The sequence below is a fragment of the Ochotona princeps genome, chromosome 26 (assembly GCF_030435755.1).
Source record: "Ochotona princeps isolate mOchPri1 chromosome 26, mOchPri1.hap1, whole genome shotgun sequence".
NCBI classification, from domain to species: domain Eukaryota; kingdom Metazoa; phylum Chordata; class Mammalia; order Lagomorpha; family Ochotonidae; genus Ochotona; species Ochotona princeps.
This window is the reverse complement of record NC_080857.1, coordinates 31523472-31544920: the sequence shown is the minus strand read 5'-3', so window position 1 is coordinate 31544920 and position 21449 is coordinate 31523472. Positions and strand designations below refer to the sequence as shown.

The 21449-nt window shown below is 43.8% G+C and overlaps 1 protein-coding gene across 1 annotated transcript; it reads left to right on the top strand.

The window, feature by feature from the left end:
• Positions 1–920: 920 nt before the first annotated feature.
• On the top strand, positions 921–15143 carry SULT1C4 (sulfotransferase family 1C member 4). The gene is made up of 7 exons (XM_058655126.1): positions 921–1262; positions 6571–6696; positions 7444–7541; positions 7795–7921; positions 8803–8897; positions 13940–14120; positions 15006–15143. Exons 1-7 carry the CDS (start codon positions 1094–1096, stop codon positions 15116–15118), a joined length of 909 nt encoding a protein of 302 aa, XP_058511109.1. The 5' UTR covers positions 921–1093; the 3' UTR covers positions 15119–15143.
• Positions 15144–21449: the final 6306 nt, after the last annotated feature.

The following is a 21449-nucleotide window of genomic DNA, read 5'->3' as shown; positions in this document are numbered from 1 at the left end:
GACCTACAGTGGACAGATGAGGAAAAGTGTGAAGTATGAACACACAGACTCAGTGACTTTCCGTGGCTCACAACTCCGAAGAGTTGGCACAGGCCTTCGAAGGCAAGCAGGCTGCCAATCCCCACATGGTAGAAACCCAGAGGGCTCACTTCTTCAATTTTCTGTGTTGTTCTCTCAAGAAATGGTATGACGCCAAACCTAGGCATACAGCTGGTGTACACTGAGACAGCCAGATGGAATCTAGGCCCTGTTTCACACACCTTATATAAAGAAGGAGATTGAACAACAGGTGTACAAGCATAACCTTACCTGTGGTACCAACTTGGTACACGTCCCAGCTGCTGTGCAAGAACAAGAGGTGCCCCAAACAAGAGGCCTGGTGAGGACAGGCCTTTGACTAAGAATCAGTGGAAAGGGCTTTTTCAGGAGGACTACATTTCTAATGGCACCCCTGTCTTCTGTGAATTCTGGAGTTTTCTATGTCCTTTTGTGCTTTACCCAAGGCATGGTGTTTTATCGGCTGGGATTGGATAACTGTTCATATTGTGCAACTACCTACGGAAGGAAAGATACCTTTTCCACTGGAGCATGACGTATTTTACTCTTCAAAAAAAGTAACAAAACTGACTGTTTGTTCTGGGAGGGATGGAACAAGGTCCCCGCAGCCTCTCAACAAGGACACCGCATGCAGTCGAACGCCCGCCAACTTTTTAATTGCTTAAGCATCTCAAAGCAAACAATTAATGAACTAATTCTGAACTATTTTACAGATAAGGGATAAAAGCAACACAACACTAAACTGTTAACTGGCCCAGGAGAGCAAGAAGGGAACAGGATCCAGGCAGCCCTTAATCTGTGCCCGCCTCTGCCGTGACGTCACAACCCAGGAGGGGGAGGTGCTCGTCAGGAAAAGTCCTGTGGACAAGATCAGGAACCGCTGGCGGGCGTGCCGCTTCTTTCTCCCTGTTTGCTGGCCGTAACCAGGCTGTTCCAGGCAGGGCTTGTAGTCTGAGTGGAGCGTTATCCGCACAATATAAAAAAACAGCCGGGGCTGTAACTCTTTACCCAGACAAAACCCCAATTTCTGCTGTTCATGGCCTTAAATGAGATGGAGAATTTGAAATCTGATGAAACACCGCGCGTACCTGTTGACTATGTGGAGGGAATTCTTCAACCCACACCCACCTGTGACATCTGGGATCAGATCTGGAAATTCCAAGCCAAGCCCGATGACCTGCTTATTTCTACCTATCCTAAAGCAGGTAGGTGGAGGGGATGGCAGGGAAGGGAGAAAGAGAGGTAGGAAGGTACGTGCAGGATGCATTAAATAAAAAGGGTCACGAGCGCCTTGTGGAAAACTTTACTGAGCAGAGTGGCATGCCTGACAAGTTACTTAGGGAAACTAAAAGCACACACAAAGTACGAAAGTGACTTCTGAATTTTAAGAATTTAATTCTTCCTGTGATGTGCGTATTTGTTTTTACTTTGCAAGAAGAGGCGAGGGCAAAAAGATAAACTTGTCTATCCGTTTCCAAACGAGGCCCTTATTGCAGATGAGCTTACAAAACCCGTTTTAGGTATGTGGGTTAGAAAGGGGATTTTTGTCACTGACTGGGAGAGAGGTGGGAGGCCCTGGTTCCACAAAGCTGACTCAGTCTCAGCCTCCCAGAAGCACACTGATTTCTACCATCTTTAGGTAAATTGTAAACCTACTTTCCTTAGTTCAATGACTAACAGATTCATCTATGGGGTAAGTCTGAATGTGGTAGTGAGAAGGGAGAAATTGTTCTCTACCGATAGCTATGCACATCTTCCTAGCTACTAAAAATACAGCATTCTGTCTACATACAAAGTGTATATATACTTGCGCTTTGCAAAATCAAGCTTGCTATCAGTAACTCCTTTTGCGCACACACGTCTGCAGAGAGAGAGAAATCAAACCTTCAGGATTTCTGAAGTTGTGTTCAAACATGCATAGGAGACTACAACTTTATCTCTTAATATTCTGATAGAAGAATGTGCAGGCCAGTGGAGGTCTTAGCCTCATCTCTGTTCACCACGCTCAATGAGGAGCAGGGGCTTGATACTAGCGTCCTAGGCAGGCTAACCAATGGTACACCAGTGCAGTTGACCAGGGACTTGAGGCTGTGGTCCTGGGGGAGACCCAACTGATGGCCTTTGGTGTGGCCAAGAAACCCAGGCTTTCATGTCCAGTTGGCCCCAGATGTGACCCATCTCTTATTTCAGGGACTAGAGACATGACTGAATGTCCTAGCATCAGAACACATTGTGCCACCTCCTATGGTGATGCCTGTATATGGAGACAATGACGCCCAGGTACACACACATGATGAGTCAGCCTGCTCCTGTGAAATAACAGTCAAGGTCCTCAGATGTGACTTCAACAAAAGACAATGAACTTTTGGAGTGGCGATGATGACATGGGGGCACATAGACATTGGCAATGGCTAGATTTTTCTATGGCTCATTAAACGGATTCTCGGCATGAGATGAGGAGAGATTTCTGAATCCAGGATATGCAAGTCTTACGCCCCTAATTAGCATAAGAAGGGAATAATACGGGTCAGGTATCAGCTAGTTTACAACCATGAATTGGAAGCCATGCCTGCCCTGCCCTGTGTAATACAGTCTGCCTACTTTTCGGTCAAATGATCCCTTCCCCAAGAAGGGGGCTTGGGAGTGAGGTCACATAACCACTCCTCCAGGCTCACAAGAAGCCAGGTAATGGGGGTAGGAGGTGGCACTTCTTCTCTCCCGGTGGACCCAAGATGAAAGCAGAAACCTCTCTCATCTTGCCTCTTTCTGCCCATCCTGCCCCTGAATGTGTGCTTGCGACTAATCAACTTTTAAACAAACTTTGCCCAAAACAATGGGGGAGGGCTTTAAAGAGGGGGGAGAAAGGAAGCACAGGCTGCTTGTCGACACTAGAATCCATTAGTGGGTCTCGCAATGCAACGGGTACAGGTGCCTAGTCCAGCCATCCCAGCCCTGGCCATCATGGGCACTCGTAGCCTCCAGCATCCTAGCCTGGAATAGGCTCTTAACACCACCTCCACCAGTATCAAAAACCCTCAGAGGGCATCACCCAGTCCTGTCGCAGTGAGCCTGTGCAAGCCTTTCAGCCTGCCCCCAGCCTGTTATGGTTCTCCTACTTCTATATAAAGTTTGAACCCTCTTCATATTCTTCTGCACTGGTTTATGTATAAAATGTTCTGCTTCCAAGCATTTCCTAAATGTTAATTTTGAAAATTAACCATTGGCAAGGAATATATCTCATTATCTTAAATTCATCACCAATTCTACTTATCATTTCAGTTCAGTGTTGTCGTTAAATACAGAACTCCCATCATTATTGTTCACCTCCCCACCCCAGGTCTGCAATAGCTGTGAGTAGGCACTACAGCCAGTAGCTAGCAACTCAGTTCAGGTCTCCCGCGTGGCTTGAGTCATCACTGCTGCTTGCTAGAATTTGATTGGGAGGAAGCTGGAGTCAGGAGCCAAGTCCAAGAGCTGAATCCAGGAACTCAGATCAATATGAAACATGGGCCATTAAGCCAAGCAAGCACTCCCAGTACATTAATAATTAATCTTTTATTGGCCAAATGCAAGCATTCAGACTTGGATCGTTTAAACTTTTCATAAGCTTAATAAAGCGGGAAACCATTCAAAAAGCACAAATAAAATATTTGTCATCTAATGTTTAAATCTTATATATTTATTAAGACTATCTGTGCTAGACAGATTCAGTATAAATGACAAAAATAGTCCACCCTGCTTTTCAAAAAAGGTATACTAGAGGAATTAAATCAGAACACTCAACTCTAGAGAATGAATCAAAAGAGCCATTCCATAGCTTAAACCTCTAGCTATCCTTAAAACTTCCCTTCTCATAGCCCATGGCCCTAAATTCAGAGTAAACACACAAAACAGGGCGCATATGATTCCAACTTGCTTTGAGTAGGCAGCTAAAAAGTTTGGTCCTTTGTCGTATAGTGAGTTGGGAGTCCAGTGGATGTTTCTGGAAAAGATCACAGCAAAAAGTAATCCTGATCAGGATTAAAAAGAAGCCATCCTGGAACATGCAACCTCCCAGCCTTGCTCAGGTTGACCCATCTGGTAAGATCTTCACAAGCTAGGGGACAGGGCCCTTCTACTTATGACAATGATGGCAGTGTGGCACAGCTTTCTGGGGTCAAGAGAGGGGCCGTGGAATGTGGAATGACATCTGTAAAAGTTCTGTTGCCAACCCTATCAGCAGCCACTGCCTCTTGGTAAGGATGAATTCAACTTTGCTTCTGCCTTCCTTGTGTCAACCTATGTTATCTCAGCAGCAGAACGGGATTTAGCATTCAGAATCTTTGTGACAAAGGAGTTTAGGAAATGTACTTTTTTTTTCGCTGAGATAAGGAGAAAACAAGAAAGATTGAAGATGGATACTCAGGGCTAATGCATGCATCATGCATTAGTCATCCACTAGTCACTCATTCGGCCAAAATCTACATCTTCTATACAGCAGCTTCATGCAATATATTTGGAGAGAAGAATTTGAAACCCACAGTCTTTACTCCACAGGTGATCCGAAATTCTTTAAGGATAATACAACTAAATCAACAATCCAAATTAGAGGTGATGATGGGGGAAAAAATGCACTACATATCCATAAACGGAATGTCTGCTCACAACTGGCATTTTTTTTTTTTACAGATTTATTGATTTTTATTGCAAAGTCAGATATACAGAGAGGAGGAGAGACAAAGAGAGAGGAAGATCTTCCATCTGAGGATTCACTTCCCACATAGCTGGTGCTGTGCCGATCCGAAATCAGGAGGCAGGAACTTCTTCCGGATATCCCACGCAGGTTCAAGGTCCCAAGGCTTTGGGCCGTCCTTAACTTCTTTCCCAGGCCACAAGCAGGGAGCAAGATGGAAAGCAGGGCTGCCGGGATTAGAACTGGCACCCATATGGGATCCCAGCATGTGCAAGACGAGGACTTTAGCTGCTAGGCTACCTCGCCGGGCCTAAGACCTAACATCTTTAAGAAAAAAAAAAAAAATTCAAGGGCCCAGCAGCGTGGCCTAGCCGCTAAAGTCCTCGCCTTGAATGCACTGGGATCCCATATGGGAGCCAGTTCCAATCCTGGAAGCCCCGCTTCCCATCCAGCTCCCTGCTTGTGGCCTGGGAAAGAAGTTAAGGACGGCCCAAAGCCTTGGAACCCTGCACCTGCGTGGGAGACCCAGAAGAGGTTCCTGGCTCCTGGCTTCAAATCCAACCATTGCAATCACTTGGGGAGTGATTCAGTAGACGGAAGTTCTTCCTCTCTGTCTCTCCTCCTCTCTGTATATCTGACTTTCCAATGGAAATTAAATATTTTTTTTTTAAAGATGTTGGGTCTTCTTGGCATTATCTCTTTTTGGTATTAGCTCTTTTCCATTTTCTGCCACAAGCCAAAATACCAGAAGCAGTGAGCTATGCAGGAGGTTTTATTCCAGCAGGGAAGATGACCGTGGGGCTGGGAGTAGAGGCAGAGAGATAGAGAGAGGGAAAGACGTCTCCTGCCGTAGTGGTGGGAGAGGGCTCCACGGGAAGAGAGAGAGCAGAGAGCAAGGAGAACCACAGGTACATGGGAGTGTGCCTTTTTTATGGCCAAGGACAGTGTCTCGGGGCTGTGAGGGATGGGTGGATAGAGCCGTCAGGTTTGGTGCCATGAGGTTACAGCGGATTGGTGGGAACAGAGTAAAGAAGTTACAGCAAAATGGCAGACAACAAAATCTGAACTTAAAGGGCACACAAATCTTAAGGAAGTTGAGACCTAGGAGAAGCAGATATTTAAAATTATACCAAGTCTAAAATGGTGGGGATCTTCAGGGTCAATGTTCAAGTCACTCCTCACAAAAAGATTTTATTGGAAAGGCAGATTTGCAGAAAGAAACAGAGAAAGAAAAATAATCCGTCTGCTGGTACGCTCCCACAGTAGCCGGAGTTGAGCTGATCTGAACCCAAGAGCCAGAAGCCTTTTTCAGGTCTGCCATGCAGGTGCAGGGTCCCAAGGCTTTGGGCCGTCCTCCACTGCTTTCTCAGGTCACAAGCAGGGAGCTGGATGGGAAGTGGAACTGGTAAGGTACCAGTTGGCACCCATGTAGAATGTCAGTACTTGAAGGTAGAGAATTTGTGCTGGACTCTTTGCACTGGCCCCCAAAACCGGAATATTTATACAAAAATTCATATGTTGGGGCTTGGCGGCGTGGCCTAGTGGCTAAGGTCCTCGCCTTGATCCCATATGGCCGCTGGTTCTAATCCCGGCAGTTCCACTTCCTCTCTGTCTCTCCTCCTCTCAGTATATCTGACTTTGTAATAAAAAATAAAATAAATCTAAAAAAAAATTCATATCTTGATAACTTGGGATATAAAAAAGAATTAAGGTTTTCTGAATTGCATTTCCATACACCTGGTATTAAAATTCTCATAGATGTTCTAACAAGCATTTGATCACATTTTAAATAATACAATGTTCTAAATTTCTCTTCATCTTCATCTTACGTGTGGAATAAGGAACAACCTGGACCCAGGAGATAGTGGACTTAATACAAAATGAAGGTGATGTTGAGATAAGTAAACGAGCACCCACTCACATCCGGTTTCCTTTCATCGAGTGGATAATCCCTTCTGTAGGATGTGGTAAGTATGGAATAGGCACAGCTTACTATGGTCTAGGCACATCGTGTTTCTACATGAAATTGCAACTCTCAAAATTATTGGCATTCATTCATGATGGATTTGGTTGCTTTATCTGTTAGGAAAAAAAGATTTATTTCCTTGAAGAGTTTGAAATAGATCTTCCGTTTGTTGCTTCATTTCTCAAATGATCCAACAACCAAGATGCAGGCAGGACGAAACCGTGAACTTAGAATTGCATGCAGGGGCTTCCCATGTGGCTGGCAGGTGCCCTGGCACTCAGGCCGTCTGCCACTGCTCTTCCAGGCTTATTAGCAGGGAGTTGGATCAACAGCAGGAACGAGGACTGATACTTACATGGGATGACAGCGCTGGGTGCATCAGCTTAACGTGTTACACCGCAATGCCAGGCCCTGGATTTGTGTCTGGCTGTTGCTACACTACAAAATCTTCTAATGAAGTTAAATTTTGATCTTCTAATTCTCAATTAGCCTCCCTTCACAAGGATGAACCCATGTAAGCTGCTAATAGTGGGAGGTTTTGAAATTTTTAGACCCGATCATTACAATTAAGAATTTTTCTCAGGAAAATGTCTACTGATAAGATACACACATCCCCTCAGAGACAAGAGCCCCAGGGCTCTCTGGCTGCCCTGCATTGCTCCCAGGTTAGCAACACAGGAAGTAGTAGCGATATTTTGAAGCAAGTAGGAAAAATTATTAGGAAATGATTACAAACCACTCTTTCCAGGTTTGGAACAAGCTAAAGCGATGCCCTCCCCTCGGATCCTGAAAACACACCTTCCCATTGACTTACTGCCTCCATCCTTCCTAGAGGAAAAATGTAAGGTAAAAAATGAAAAATCACACAGTGGTACTCTTTAGGACAATCGTAGTCTTCAGTGACCTTCCTCTTACAGCATTTTTGCATATTAAAAAATTGCACTCTTGATAGTAATCAATATACAAATTGATGGGAGTGCTTCTCCCCTCCCCGCAAAGCCGGGATCCCTGGCAGGCAGCGTCAGGACAAGTGGCGGATGGCCCAGCCTGACTCTTGACAATAAGTTCTGATCCTCTTTTGTTTCTTCCCCCATTGCAGATAATCTATGTGGCAAGGAATCCCAAGGACAACATGGTGTCCTATTTCCACTTTCAAAGAATGAATAAAGCACTTCCTGATCCAGGAACATGGGAAGAATACTTTGAGAGTTTTCTGGCTGGAAAAGGTGAGACAGTTTGCTCTGAAATGCCCTGAAGGAAATGAATCATGTCCTTAGGTCTGCAGAGACTCTGCCTTCTGTAAGACAGACACTCTCAGAGCCAGCACTGTGGCTCAGCAGGTTAGCCGCCTGCTGCAGTGCCGGAATCCCACATGGGCAAGGGCTGGAGTCTGGGCAGCACAGCTTCACTTCCAATCCAGCTCCCTGTTTGTTTGTTTGTTTGTTTGTTTTTCTTTTTTAATTTATTTATTTTTATTGGGAAGTCAGATATACAGACAGGAGGAGAGACAGAGAGGAAGATCTTCCATCCGATGATTTACTCCCCAAGTGAGCACAACGGCTGGTGCTATGCCGATTCGAAGCCAGGATCCAGGAACTTCTTCCAGGTCTCCCATACGGGCGGGCGGAGAGCCCCAAGGCTTTGGGCCACAAGCAGGGAGCTGGATGGGAAGTGGAGCTACCGGGATTAGAACCAGTGCCCATATGGGATCCTGGGGCGTTGAAGGTGAGGACTTCAGCCGCTAGGCCACGCTGCCGGGCCATGCAGCTCCCTGTTAATGTGCCAGGTAAAGAGCAACAGATGAGCCAGGTGCTTGGGTCTCTGCATGGGGGAGACCCAGGTGAGACTCGGGCTCCAGGATTTGGCCTGGCCTACCCCTGCCTGGCCATTGAGGCCATCTGGAGAGTCAACTATTAACAGAAGACACATCTCTCTATCTCTTCCTCTTTCCCTATAACTTTGCCTTTCCAATAAACAAATCAATAAATACTAATAATGATAATCAGAAACAATACCCTCACTTTCCTCAGGGACTCTCCTTCCAGAGGAATATCTGTGAGTTGAACCTTTGTGACTCATCGCCTTGCTTTTTCATCCCATCTTCCAGTGTGCTGGGGCTCCTGGCACGACCACGTGAAAGGCTGGTGGAACGCGAAAGACCAACACAACATCCTCTACCTCTTCTACGAGGATATGAAGAAGGTGAGGGCATTGCCGTTCAATGGGCTCCCTTGGACTGTAAAACATTTGAGTTCTGAGTATTGACACCATCACAGACTCAGACGGAAGCAGTGGAATCCCTGTATTGCACCAGCAGCAGCTGCTGAGTACACAGCGAGTGCTATGTGCTTGTACATGGTACCCTGGGGATGCTACATCTTACAGGCTGGTAACTGCAAAATATGGATACTTTTTCACCCCCATGTCTATTTCAAAATTCAGTTTAGGGGCCCAGTGTGGTAGCCTAGTGGCTAAAGTCTTTGCCTTGCACAAGGCACCTGTGTGGGCACTGCTTCATGTCCCAGTGGCCCCATTTCCCATCCAGCTTCCTGCTTGTAGCCTGGGAAGGCAGTGGAGGACAGCCCAAAGGCTTGGGACCCTGCACCCACATGGGAGACCTGGGGGGTGGGAGCTCCTGGCTCCTAGCTTCGGATTGGCTCAGCTTTGGCCTTTGCGGCTGCTTGGAAAATAAATCAGTGGGCAGAGGATCTTCCTCTCTGTCTCTCCTTCTCTCTGAGTGTCTGACTGTTCAATAAAAAATTAAATACATCTTTTTAAAATTCAATTTAGAAGAGAAAGTTTTTCTAGCATTTTGTTTGGTTTGGTTTTTACTGGCATTAAGGGACATCATAACTTCAAAAAGCATTTAGCAAAATGAATATGTGTTAGAAAATGCCAATGATTAAAATTCTTGAGTTCACATTCTGTCTTTGCCAGCATATCAATTTTACTTGGGATTGAAACCTACATTTCAATACTTAAATGAGTTAAATGAAGTACAAAAAAGGGAGATAATAGTATTACCGAGTCAGGAGCTTTGTGAGCATGTTACAGTCTGTGCAGGTGGCTTGTTATAGATCTACGAAGGATACTGTCTCTGTTCTTACATCTGCCAGCAAAAACCTTCATAATTAAACTAACTGCATGGACTCTCAGAACCCACTGCTGGTACAAGACAATTGAAATCCTACAAAGGGCCCCAAAGCATAAAAAACAGGAAAGCATCCAGAGACCCTCCGTTTCCTGAGGAATACATCTCGGGCGTATGTACTGTTTCTGTACAGCCTCTTGTCTGATCCAAGGTCTCTCCATACAGACACTCAGGAAAAGAATAGTATAGCCTTTGAGTTGTGTGTTACTAGGGTTTCTGGTTTTGAGTAATACGATATAGAGTAGGGGCATAAAGAAAGGGTTCTATTACATTTAGAGTAGGAAGCAGACACAGACACTGTCTGCTTGTCACTTGATTCTCTTTTTAAAGATTAATTTCATTTGAAAGTCAGAGTTTCAAAAAGGAGCGAGCGACAGAGATAGAGGTTTCCATCCACTGGCTTGATTCCCAAATGGCTGCAATGATTGGAGTTTTGGGTCATTCTGAGGCTGAGAGCCAGGAACTTCTCAAGGACCTGGTTCATTTTCTGCTGCTTTCCTAGGCCATAAGCAGGGAGCTAGATCCAAAGTAAAGTGGCCAGGACACAAACCAGTGCCCATGAGATGCCAGCACCATAGGCAGAGGCCTGCTATGCCATCATGCCAGTGCCTATCACATTTTCTTCTATCTAATAAATTTATTTTAGTTTTGATGATGTGTACGTAGCTAAGAAGCATACATGCCTATATGGCCTACCGGTCAGGGTGGGAAGGGTGGAGGAGTGGAAGGAAGTAGATGAGACAATTGTTTCTAATCTCCCTTTTTATTCCTATAGCTTGGGAAAGTGGGGAGGGAAGGGAAGAGGGCAGCTTCCAGAATCCCAGACCCGTACCTCATCAGTACCTGGGCCTGGGGGATGTCCACTTGATGTCATCCATATTCCATGTTCCAAGGGTGTTGCTCAAGTGGCTTCAGCAGTCCTGAGCTGCTGCTGATTGCATTGTTCCAAAGTTGAGGAAATCTTTCCAAGGTCCGTTGCCTGACTTAGTCCACGTTAGAGTCCCCACTTGCCCAGATACTTGCTGTCAAAACTTGGTCAGGAGAGCTCTCCAATTTGTTCTGCCATCCATAGTCCCAGATGTCCTCTACAGGCCTCAGTGGACTGGCTGTCATGTCCCCCACTTGCATCTGGGCACGCTGGCTGCTGCAGAGGCTTCAACAACGGAGGAGACTCAGTTCTGACACACGTACTGTACAGTCAGATCACAGATTCTGTGGCTTTCCCCATGGTCGGGGTTTTGAGTCCAGTTGGGGGGGGTCCCCAAAGAAACCTCACTGGAGGTGACTCCAGACCTGACTCGTGTGTATGCTAACCCTATCGCATGTTTCCTAGTAGTGCAAGAGACAGTACATCCTTGAAACGGGTAATGTGTGGATACCACTGTGTTACGAGTGCCAGAAAGAAAGCTTACTGAAACAGTTCGTTAACCTCATAATCCCTGAAATTCTTTCATATATTTCTGTAATCATGTTCTGGAATGTTTTCTGGTACTCGTTCACACAAAATTTACTTCTCAGCACTCGGATTCCAAGTCTGCATGAAGACAATGAATGATGCACTTTCAACATACCAGGAATTTTAAAAATTTATGAAAGGCAGAGTTACAGAGAGACAGGAAGAGAGAAATCTCCCATCTCTGACTCACTCCTCAAATGACTCAATTGCCAGAGCGGGGCCTATGTAAAGTCAGGAGCCAAGAGTTTCTTTCAGGTCTCCCATATGGGTGCAGGGGTCCATCTAAGCATCTGGGCCTTTCTGCACTGCTTTCCCAAGCACATTAGAAGGGAGCTGGATTGGAAGTGGAGGAGCCAAGGCTCAGACACCCCATGGGATGCTGGCACTGCAGGCAGCAGCTTTACCCATGACACCACAGCACTTGACCCTCAAGGTTTGAAAGTGAAAGCACCCCACAGACTGCAGTGATCAGGGCAAACCTCTTCCTTCCCTACACTTGGCCCCAGGAGACAAGGAAGCCCATAGTCACAGGAGTTTACCAGGATTCTGTGTCCCTCTAGAAAGAACTGAATTTAATCTTGGAATGCCCAACCCTGATCGTGACCATACTAGAAACCAGGAACTAGCTATGAGTGTTTCTTGAGGCATGGAAATACTCGACATCACTAGCCAACAGAAAATGCAAATCAAATCCACAATGAAATAGTACCTCACCCCCATCAGAACCAAAAACAGAAAGTAACAAATGATGGTAACGATGTCAACAAGGGGAAAACAGTGTAGCTATTCCTTAACAAACTAGAAATAGACTTGCCATGGGACCCAGTAATCTTAGCACTGGGTACACCCAAAAGACTTGTATGAAGGAGGCACCTGCAACTCCAAGCTTATAGCAGCACTATTCACAACGGCCAAAATTTGGAATCAACCGAAGTGTCCGTCATCAGATTAATGGATCAAGAAAATGCAGTGTGCATACACAATGGACTCTTATTCAGTCATAAAAAATAACCTCAAGCTGAGTCATGATGTTTGGAGAAATAAGCCAGACTCAGAAAGATAACTCTTACATGTGGTTTCTTATATGTAGACACTCAAATTAAGAAAAAAAAAAAGGAGAAAGAAATGCCTCTGTGTGTCAGTATCGCTGCAAAATGCTTCCGTCAGATTTTATCCAATCACTGCTTAAGAATGTTCTACTACTACAGTTTCAATGATCTGTAATTACTTTAAAATGTACTGTGAGCCAAATGACATTTTTCCAATCAACTATTGTTTATAGCCGTTGTTCTGTATTCCCACTACACTACAGTCTTGTTGCTTTTAACTTGTTGAACTGCAAATATCAAGTCTTTTTACTGTAATACACATTTAAAATGTTATCGCAAGAACTAAAAAAGCAACAAAGGGAGGAAGATGAGAGGGAGGGAATGAGCAGGAGAATATCATTATGTTCTTAACATTCTATCTACGGGCCTGGCAGTGTGGCCTAGTGGCTAAGGTCCTCGCCAGGATCCCATATGGTCGCCGGTTCTAATCCCGGCAGCTCCACTTCCTCTCTGTCTCTCCTCCTCTCTGTATATCTGACTTTGTAATAAAAGTAAAAATGAAAAAAATCTAAAAAAAAATAAATTTAAAAAAAAAAAGATTTAACTGTAAAAAAAAAATTCTATCTACAAATTACACGGACTCTATTTAAAACGAATTAAAATTTAACTAAAATTCAATTAATGGGGGAAAAAAAAAACCTTCCCTCCTCCCACCAGCAGCACTGCATGGCCTGGGGACGTTCCTGACAGTGGCAGGTTGGGAATACAACCTCCTTTGTGTCAGGTCTTAAATACTCTGCCCTATACTACTGGAATGTCTTCATTTTCCCTGTTAGACATTTAGCTAATGACAATTTCTCCAAAAACTAACTTGTAAATAAGGAGTATTGTAAATAAACCTTAATGTATTTTTTTAAAGAATTATTTTATTACAAAGTCAGATATACAGAAAGGAGGAGAGACAGAGAGGAACCTTAATGTATTCCCACAGTGAAACAGTCACAGGCAATGAATGCCAGCACCTGTTTCACTAGCCCCACCCTTACATGTCACAAGCCTCCACTGATTAGAGCCTGGCGCAGCGGAATAGCAAGCTAAACTCCTGCCTGTGGAGCCAAGCTCCCACATGCGTGCTAGTTCTAGTCCTGGCTGATCCTTTTCAGATTTAGTCCCCTGCTGATGGTATGAGAAAACAGCAGTTGACGGTCCAAGACCTTGGGTCTTTGCTTCCATGTGAGAGATCAGAAGACGCTCCTGCCTTCCAGTTTTGGACCAACCTAGCTCTGACTGCTGTAGCTATTTGGAGAGTGAACTAGAGGATGAAATAGCTCTCTGTTTCTCTCTCTCTCTCAAATCTAAATATTCAAGTAAAATGAATATATCTTTATAAAAATAATAATAATTTCAATGATAAAAGAGAACAGTTTAACACCATGTTAAACTGAATCCTTTCCAGGAAGTTGGTTGTTTGTAAGACAAAGGCTTTTTTTGGGCATATGTTACTTCCCTTGATGTATTTTAATTGTTTAATATAGTTTAAATTAATTATTGTATATCAAATCTTCTTTTGTTTGGAATTTTATCATAGAATCCAAAACATGAAATTGAGAAGCTGGCTGAATTTATTGGAAAGAAACTGGACGACAAAGTTCTAGACCAAATTGTCCACCATACCTCATTTGACATTATGAAGCAGAATCCAATGGCCAACTATTCCACACTGCCTTCAGAGGTCATGAATCACTCTGTGTCTCCATTCATGAGAAAAGGTTTTCATATTTTCTTTTGGCCATTATCTTAGAAGAACTATCCAACACTTCACAGAAATTGAGGCGCTGTCTTTTCTATACTTGGAAAAAACAACAACTGTAATGAATGATCCTGGGAAAAGAGGTATTCAAGAAACCACTGAAAAAATGAAGCCTGTTTAATCACCCTCTTGAGCCAGCGAGGTGTGGTGTCTACCTCTCACTGGTCCCACCTTCTTTGCAGAGCTCTAGCTGGTAACATGAAAATATGCAGAATTAAATTAGAACTGGTGAAGAATCTATGATTAGCTCTGTGCTAGCAGCTAAATTCATTTACTCATGAATACTTATTGAGGGGATGCTATGTGCCAGGCACTGGTACGTACAGCAGACAAGATACAAAGTTTTATTCCCTCAAGGATATTATGTTCTATATTTAAGCAAAGTAAACGGGAAATGCAGGTAAGCAAAACAAGCCTGGCAAGCCTAAGCAGGATGGCATTTGGAGAATAGTGGGTGGTTCTTCAGAGCTGTATCTTGGGACCTCTCAGAAAAGGGGCTCCTGCTGGTCAGCTAATGGCATAGAGGCCATAGTCCACGCAGCCACAGCACCTTGATGTACGTGAAGGTGAGAGAGAAAAGCAACTCCCAGATCTGCTGCTTTAACCCAGTGCTGCCATTTCCCTACTAACGGGGCTGGGTGGGCAACAGGCTCTCCCTTTGTCACAATCCAGGCCAGAAATTCTCCCATTCAGGATAAGGCAGTCCTGGGACAACCAGCAATATGTTTTATCCAAAATTTGTTGCTCCTACAAGATGCACACAGAAACACCACACAGAAACAGTGCAGGGCAACACCAACTCCTCCAGCAGCAACTAACGCTCTCCCACGTGCGTGTGTTTCAGGGACGGTGGGAGACTGGAAGCACCATTTCACTGTTGCTCAGAATGAGAGATTCAATGAAGACTACAAGAAGAAAATGGCGGACACCAGTCTCACCTTCCACTTCCACCTCTAAAACAACCTAGAAGTCACTTGAGTTCATCTCCTAGGGCATTGGGCACTAATCAAATTGAATACTTAGATTAAATGCAATTGGATTCATGTTCTCAAACACTGTTCCCACTGCTAAAGAACAGACAAGTGACAGAGTCAGCACCCAAGATGGAGAGTGGGAGGAGGGTGGCAACGTAGGAGAGGCCCGATAAATACAAAGTTGGGATCCTGGTAACACTGCTGAATATTATCACACCCAAGATTTCTACAGACCCTGTGAGCATCCTAAAAATAGTTTTAGTTATCCCCTAAAACACATTAAAGTTTCTAGACTGAGTTTTGGCTTAGGTTCTTTTTAAATGAATGACTGTGGTAGTCCTTTTTCCACTGCTATAATAAAATGTCACAGATTGGGTGAATTATAAACAGTGTGAGTTTGTTTGGGTCCTGGGTCTGGAGGTGAGGAACTCCAAGGGCAGGATGCCGGAATCTGGCAAGAGCCTTTGAGACTGAAGGCAGGAGGGCAAAAGCCTACAAGAAAGCACATAGGAGACAGGACAGGAACATGCAACCCTCTTCTGGCTGACCCATTCCCAGGATAGTTCATCCATTCAGGAGTTGCAGCCTTCAGCACCTCTCCTTAGGTGCCCACTTTTATAATGGTAGTTAAGGCTCAGCATGAGTTTCATGCAAATCCCTGGCTCTCCAAAACTCCTGTCCTTCACCACATGCAAATACATTTATCCCAACAGCCTCAAAAGCCTTAACTGTTCAGGCATCAATTTGAAGATCTCAGCTCAGTTATTTAACAGGTAAGTCTCATCTTGAAGCAAATTCCCTCCAGTTGTGAGCCTATGAAAGCAAATCAAGCCATTTCTGAAACACAGGGGTGGGACAATCATAGGACAAATATTCCCAATCCAAAAGAAGCAGCAGGTAAAAGAGGAGTAGCTGGTCCCAAGTAGCTCCAAAACCCAACAGGGAAACAGTATTAAATATTACAGCTGTGTAACAGCCCTCTTTAACATATGTCCTGCGGTCTGGGCACCCACATAGCTATCACTGTTAGGTTGAACCCACCCAGAAGTTGTCTCAGGTTAATGAAGCTCCTGGCTCCTGGCTTTGGCCTGGCCCAACCCTGACAGTTAAGGTCTGTCTGTCTTTTTCTGTAGCTCTGCCGTTATTACTTTTCTTTTTTTTTTTTTTTAAAGATTTATTTATTTTTATTGGAAAGCCGGATATACAGAGAGGAGGAGAGACAGAGAGGAAGATCTTCCATCCGATGATTCACTCCCCAAGTGAGCCACAACAGGCTGGTGCTGTGCCAATCCAAAGCTGGGAACCAGGAACCTCTTCCAGGTCTCCCACGCGGGTGCAGGGTCCCAAGGCTTTGGACCATCCTGGACTGATTTCCCAGGCCACAAGCAGGGAATTGGATGGGAAATGGAGCTGCCAGGATTAGAACCAGTGCCCATATGAGATCCCAGGGCGCTCAACGCAAGGACCCTAGCTGCTAGGTCACCGTGCCAGGCCCAGAATGTGTAAAAATCTTAATCCTAGATTAGATTCATCCCAAGTGTCTTTGCCTGATTCAACATTAGGCGAAAAAAAACATAAGATAACCAGTCATATGGACAAAACCTTGAGAACGTGATGCTAAGTAAAATAAGCCTATCACAAAAATACTAATAGTACACAATTCTACTCACCCAAGTGGTAGTCAAGCTCATAAAAACATTAAGTAGAATAGTGGCCGCCGGATATTCGGTAGACGGAAAAATTTGTTGTTATTTAATGGACATGGAGTTTGAGTTTTACAAGGTGAAAAAGTTCTAGAGAGCTGTTGCACAATAGTATGAATGAAACTAGGCACTTAAAAATGCTAAAAGAGGTGGGGACTTAACAGTTACGACACCCACATCCCATCTCAGAGTACACAGGTTCAACGCCTGTATAAAGTCAGTTCCTGACTTTCCAGCTTTCTATTAATGCGGGCCATGGGAGCCGGGAGTGATGAGGTCATGGGGAGTACTTTGGAATCGGAGCATTTTTTTTTTTATGAAAGATATAAAACATAAAATATGGGCAGGCACTGTGGCACCGCATCCCAGGTCAGAGTGCCTGTTTCAGTCCCAGCTCCTCTGCTTCTGATCCAGTTTCCTTTTTTAGCTTGAGTTGCTTACTCCCGGATGAAGCAGGCATTTGGGAGGGAGCCAGAAAATAGGAGCGCAAACGCTCACTTTCTCTCTCCTTTCATGTTTCTGCCTCTCAATTTTTTTAAACTCTCTAAATGGTTAACATGGTAAATTTCAGGTTATGTGCTTTTTTCACACTCAAAAGTTTTAAAAATCATTATAGGAATTAGACCACATTTAAAACTGCATAGCAAAACAGAGATGTAAAAACAAGCAAACAAAAATAGAGATGTCACACATCCAAATGTGAATCTAGCCAAAATAGTGCCTAGAAGAAATCTATAGTATTAAAAGTGCACACAGAGTTAGGGGGAAGAACATGAAAATCAAGTCTAAGTGATGGCTTTTTGAAAAATAAACAGAAGGAAAAGAATGAAAATAATAACAAATAATTAAACAAAACAAAGGTATAATTTAAAGGACATACAAAGCTGGAGACTAGAGGGTGATGAGCTCTTTTCTAAAAGGTAAATAAAATTTGGATACTATGAAACACGCCCAGTTTATAGGCATTATTAATCTTTCCAAAATGTCTCATACTGCATATAAAAACACTGTAATTAGGAATATATTATACCTTTATTTTTTATTAGATTTCAGTGTATGACTTTTTCTCCCTTCATATATTATATATGGGAATAATACACAATGTCTTACAAAGAAACCCAAAATCCACAATTATTTCCTGAAGACACTTAATGAGCTAAGAGACAGCAAAAGACCTCGATATGAGAACTAAATTATGCTATCACAAGACAATACACAGATTTAGTACAATCCCCAACAAAACACTAGTGATTTTTGAGAGAGATCATTTAGATTTGCTAGTTTGCTTCCCAAATAATGACAATGGCCAGGGCTAGGCAGATAAAAGCCAGGAGCCAAGAATTCCATCCAGCTGGTTTCAGTGTGAGTGGGAGGAACTCAAATACCAGCCATTCTCACTGCCTTACCAGGTGCACTAGCAGGGAGCTGAATCAAAAGTGGAGCAGCCAGGATTCAAACCAGCACTCGTCTAGGATGCCAGTGTTATAGGCAGCAGCTAATCTGTCACACCACAACTCTGGCCCCTTCTAATGGCATTATGTAAGGAAAGATATTCAAAGTCCTAAAATTCATATGGAACCACAAAAGCTTGCACCCCAGCAGGAAGCATAAGGGAACACTGACATGTTTACCTATACAAATCAAAAATGTGTATCTTTGGGAAAATAAACAGTGTCAGAAAGCCCACAGTGATTCGTGAGACTATAAGCCTTAAACGGAAGTCCAGACCTGAGACCAGGTTAGCTTACAGGTGACTTGTGGAATGGGCCTGCTTTGGAACCCCACCAGGACTGACAACTGCTTGTTGTCTTCTGGGTGGGCAGAAACAGAGACCACAGGGGATGATCAGTATAAAAGAAAAAATGTGTCCATTAGTTTGGGGTGAGAAAATGCTTGCTGGAGAAGGAAATGGATTAAAATACGAGCGAAGACTGGCTGCAGCCTAGCCCAGCCCTAGTTATCTGGTTACTGTAAACGTTTTAAGAAGTGAAAGAACATAGGATTCTCTCCCACCACACCATGGCATTACTCTGCCTCTCAACTAAATAAATAAATCATATACATATAGGTACATATACATAGGATACAGTTTTATTTGCTGTGTTATGTATGTATATATACATACTTATGTATATACACATATATAGGTATAAATGGAAAACAGCAAATAAAATTGTGCCTACCACACACAGCCTCAACTGAAATATACCAATGCAGATGCGAGTCCTTGGGTTCACTCACAGACACACCACTTTGTTTCCTTCCCAAATTATCTCCTCCATCCTGAGTTTGCCACTTCCCACTCCATCTTTATGTTTTCGGTACACAGACATGAATATCTAGCTGATCATACTATCTGATTCTACTATTTTCATTCTCCACTCAATGCTACCTTTGTGACATGTCCTCGTGTTTCCTTCTTGTCACTGCAGTCTAGCATCTCAGGATATGAATGTAACCGCACTATTGTTAATTTTTCATTGTGTTACCACACTCTATACCTCTGTTCTATTGCTATGTGTTTGCATGTGTCCAGCACTGTGCTAGCATAATGCCACCGTGGACATTTCTGTATTATCTACTTGGGCACATGCAGGGTTTTTCTGGGGCATGAGCCTAAGAGTGGAATTCCTGGGTCCTGGTGCTAGTCTATTCTTTTAAATTACTAGATATCGCACAGTTGTTTCCAAAGAGAGTGAACCAATTACATTCCCACGGCGGGACATTTTTAGCCTTGTGCGTCATGACTGGTCTGGAGCAGTCATGAATAAGTTTAGCGATCTAAAATTGCATCCTTTCACGCTGAACTCAATTCTTTTTGCTTCTTTCAACTTAATTGATACCCATAGCTTTCCTCAATCTCCAGTTTTGCTCTTACCATTCCTCATGCTAAAATTTCCCTCGCGGAACTGGTGCCATGGCTCAACAGAAAAACTTACTGCCTGCAGCATGGGTTCCCCCACACGCTAGTTTTTCAGAAAACATCTTCTCTGTCATTTCCGCCTCTGACATCTGCAGAAAGGGTGGGCTCTGTTAAGGGGCACAGCTTACACACACAGCCTGTCTTGTATTTTCCTTCATTCCTGAGTCTTGATGCGATGAATTAAGGGAGGTAAAGCACATAAAATTCTGGAGTCATGTATGAATCGGAATTTGTAAGTTTAGCCTCCTAGCTAAACGTTAAGATCCTTGAAAGATTTCTCAGCACAGAGATAATTCGCCCAAATCTCACTGCTCGGCTCTCAAACCTGTTTGTCCACTTGTCTCATGATCAGCTACTTATTTCTCCTGCCTAGGTCACAGTATCTTTTACTGTAGCTAGAAATAGCAATAATACCTTCTTATCTATTGCTTTAAGGATCGAGTGGGTTGATGTAATGCATGTGGAGCACTTGGACAGATGCCCAGAACAGTCTGTGATCAAAAAGTGCTAGCAATGATAATGGTGGTGATCATTGTAATTCCTGTCATTAGTTGCACAAACTATCCTCTCTGAAGCAGCAAGGCTTACATTGTGTGCCTCCGAACATTCTATTTCCTCTGCTTTGAAGTTCTCTTGGCCCTGAGTAACTTCTGCTGCTTTCATGGGTAAAGAAACACTGCCCTCACCTTTCTCCCAGTGTTTATACCCATCGGTTTATTTCCCTACCTCTTTCATGCAGACCCAGCGGAGTTTTCAATGTCTTCAACTTGCTCCTTTAAGGATTCTGTTGCCCACTCTACCAATTCCAGGCTCAACAGTGTTTGCTGTATCAATGAATCCTCCTTCACTCTCCCTTCACTCGCATTGCTCGGATTGGGACAGTTAATCAGAACCCTAGATTTTAAAATGACCTTTCCATTGTCATTCTAAGGGGTTGCACACCCCCATAGCAGGAAGTGAACCTCTGTTCCAGGGGTGCTAGCTCACCTCTCCTTTTGAACATCTCCGTGGGGATATGATACCAGCCACATGGTTCGCGTGCTGAGCTGCAATAATAATAAGATGCTCAGCTTCAACAACTCACCACTGCACAGATCCACATGATGGCACAAATCTCACTGAACCCCATTTAGCTGCCTGGCACCGTAAAAACGCTTTGTATTCCTAAGACAGTGGCATATCGACAGTGTAGATAATGTGTGTGTCCTCTAAACATATGCTGTATAAACTACTTTTCATGCGACACATGTTTGGATCCAAAGTACAACATGTGATCTATCCTTATACAGTTCTTCAAGTAAGTGCATTCCCATCCAACAACTCAGTCACTCTTTTCTTCCTAAAAAATACTACAGGCAGGACCAATTACAAGATGTGAACTGAGTAGGGTATGAAGTCTTATTAATGCTAATAATCTTAAACAAGTCCTGTTCATTTTGTGAGATAGTTGGACATCAGAACCTGTATTGTGGCATAGCCAGTAAAGCTGCTGCCTGCAATGCTGGCATCCCATATGGGTTCTAGTTCAAGTCCTGCCTAATCCATTTCCTATCCAACTCCCTGTTAATGTGCCCAGGGAAAGAGTGGAAGGTGGCTCAAGCATTTAGGCCGCTGTGCCCATGTGGGAGACCCTGATAACTACTGGCTCTTGGTTTTGACCTGGACCAACCCTGGGAATGTTGTCATTT

Excerpts from the sequence above, each read along its gene's own strand:
- SULT1C4 (XM_058655126.1), top strand. The coding sequence starts at position 1,094 with ATGGCCTTAAATGAGATGGAGAATTTGAAATCTGATGAAACACCGCGC. Across the intron at positions 1,263-6,570 it reads TTCTACCTATCCTAAAGCAG|GAACAACCTGGACCCAGGAG; the intron begins GTAGGTGGAGGG and ends GTGTGGAATAAG. Across the intron at positions 7,542-7,794 it reads TCCTAGAGGAAAAATGTAAG|ATAATCTATGTGGCAAGGAA; the intron begins GTAAAAAATGAA and ends CCCCCATTGCAG.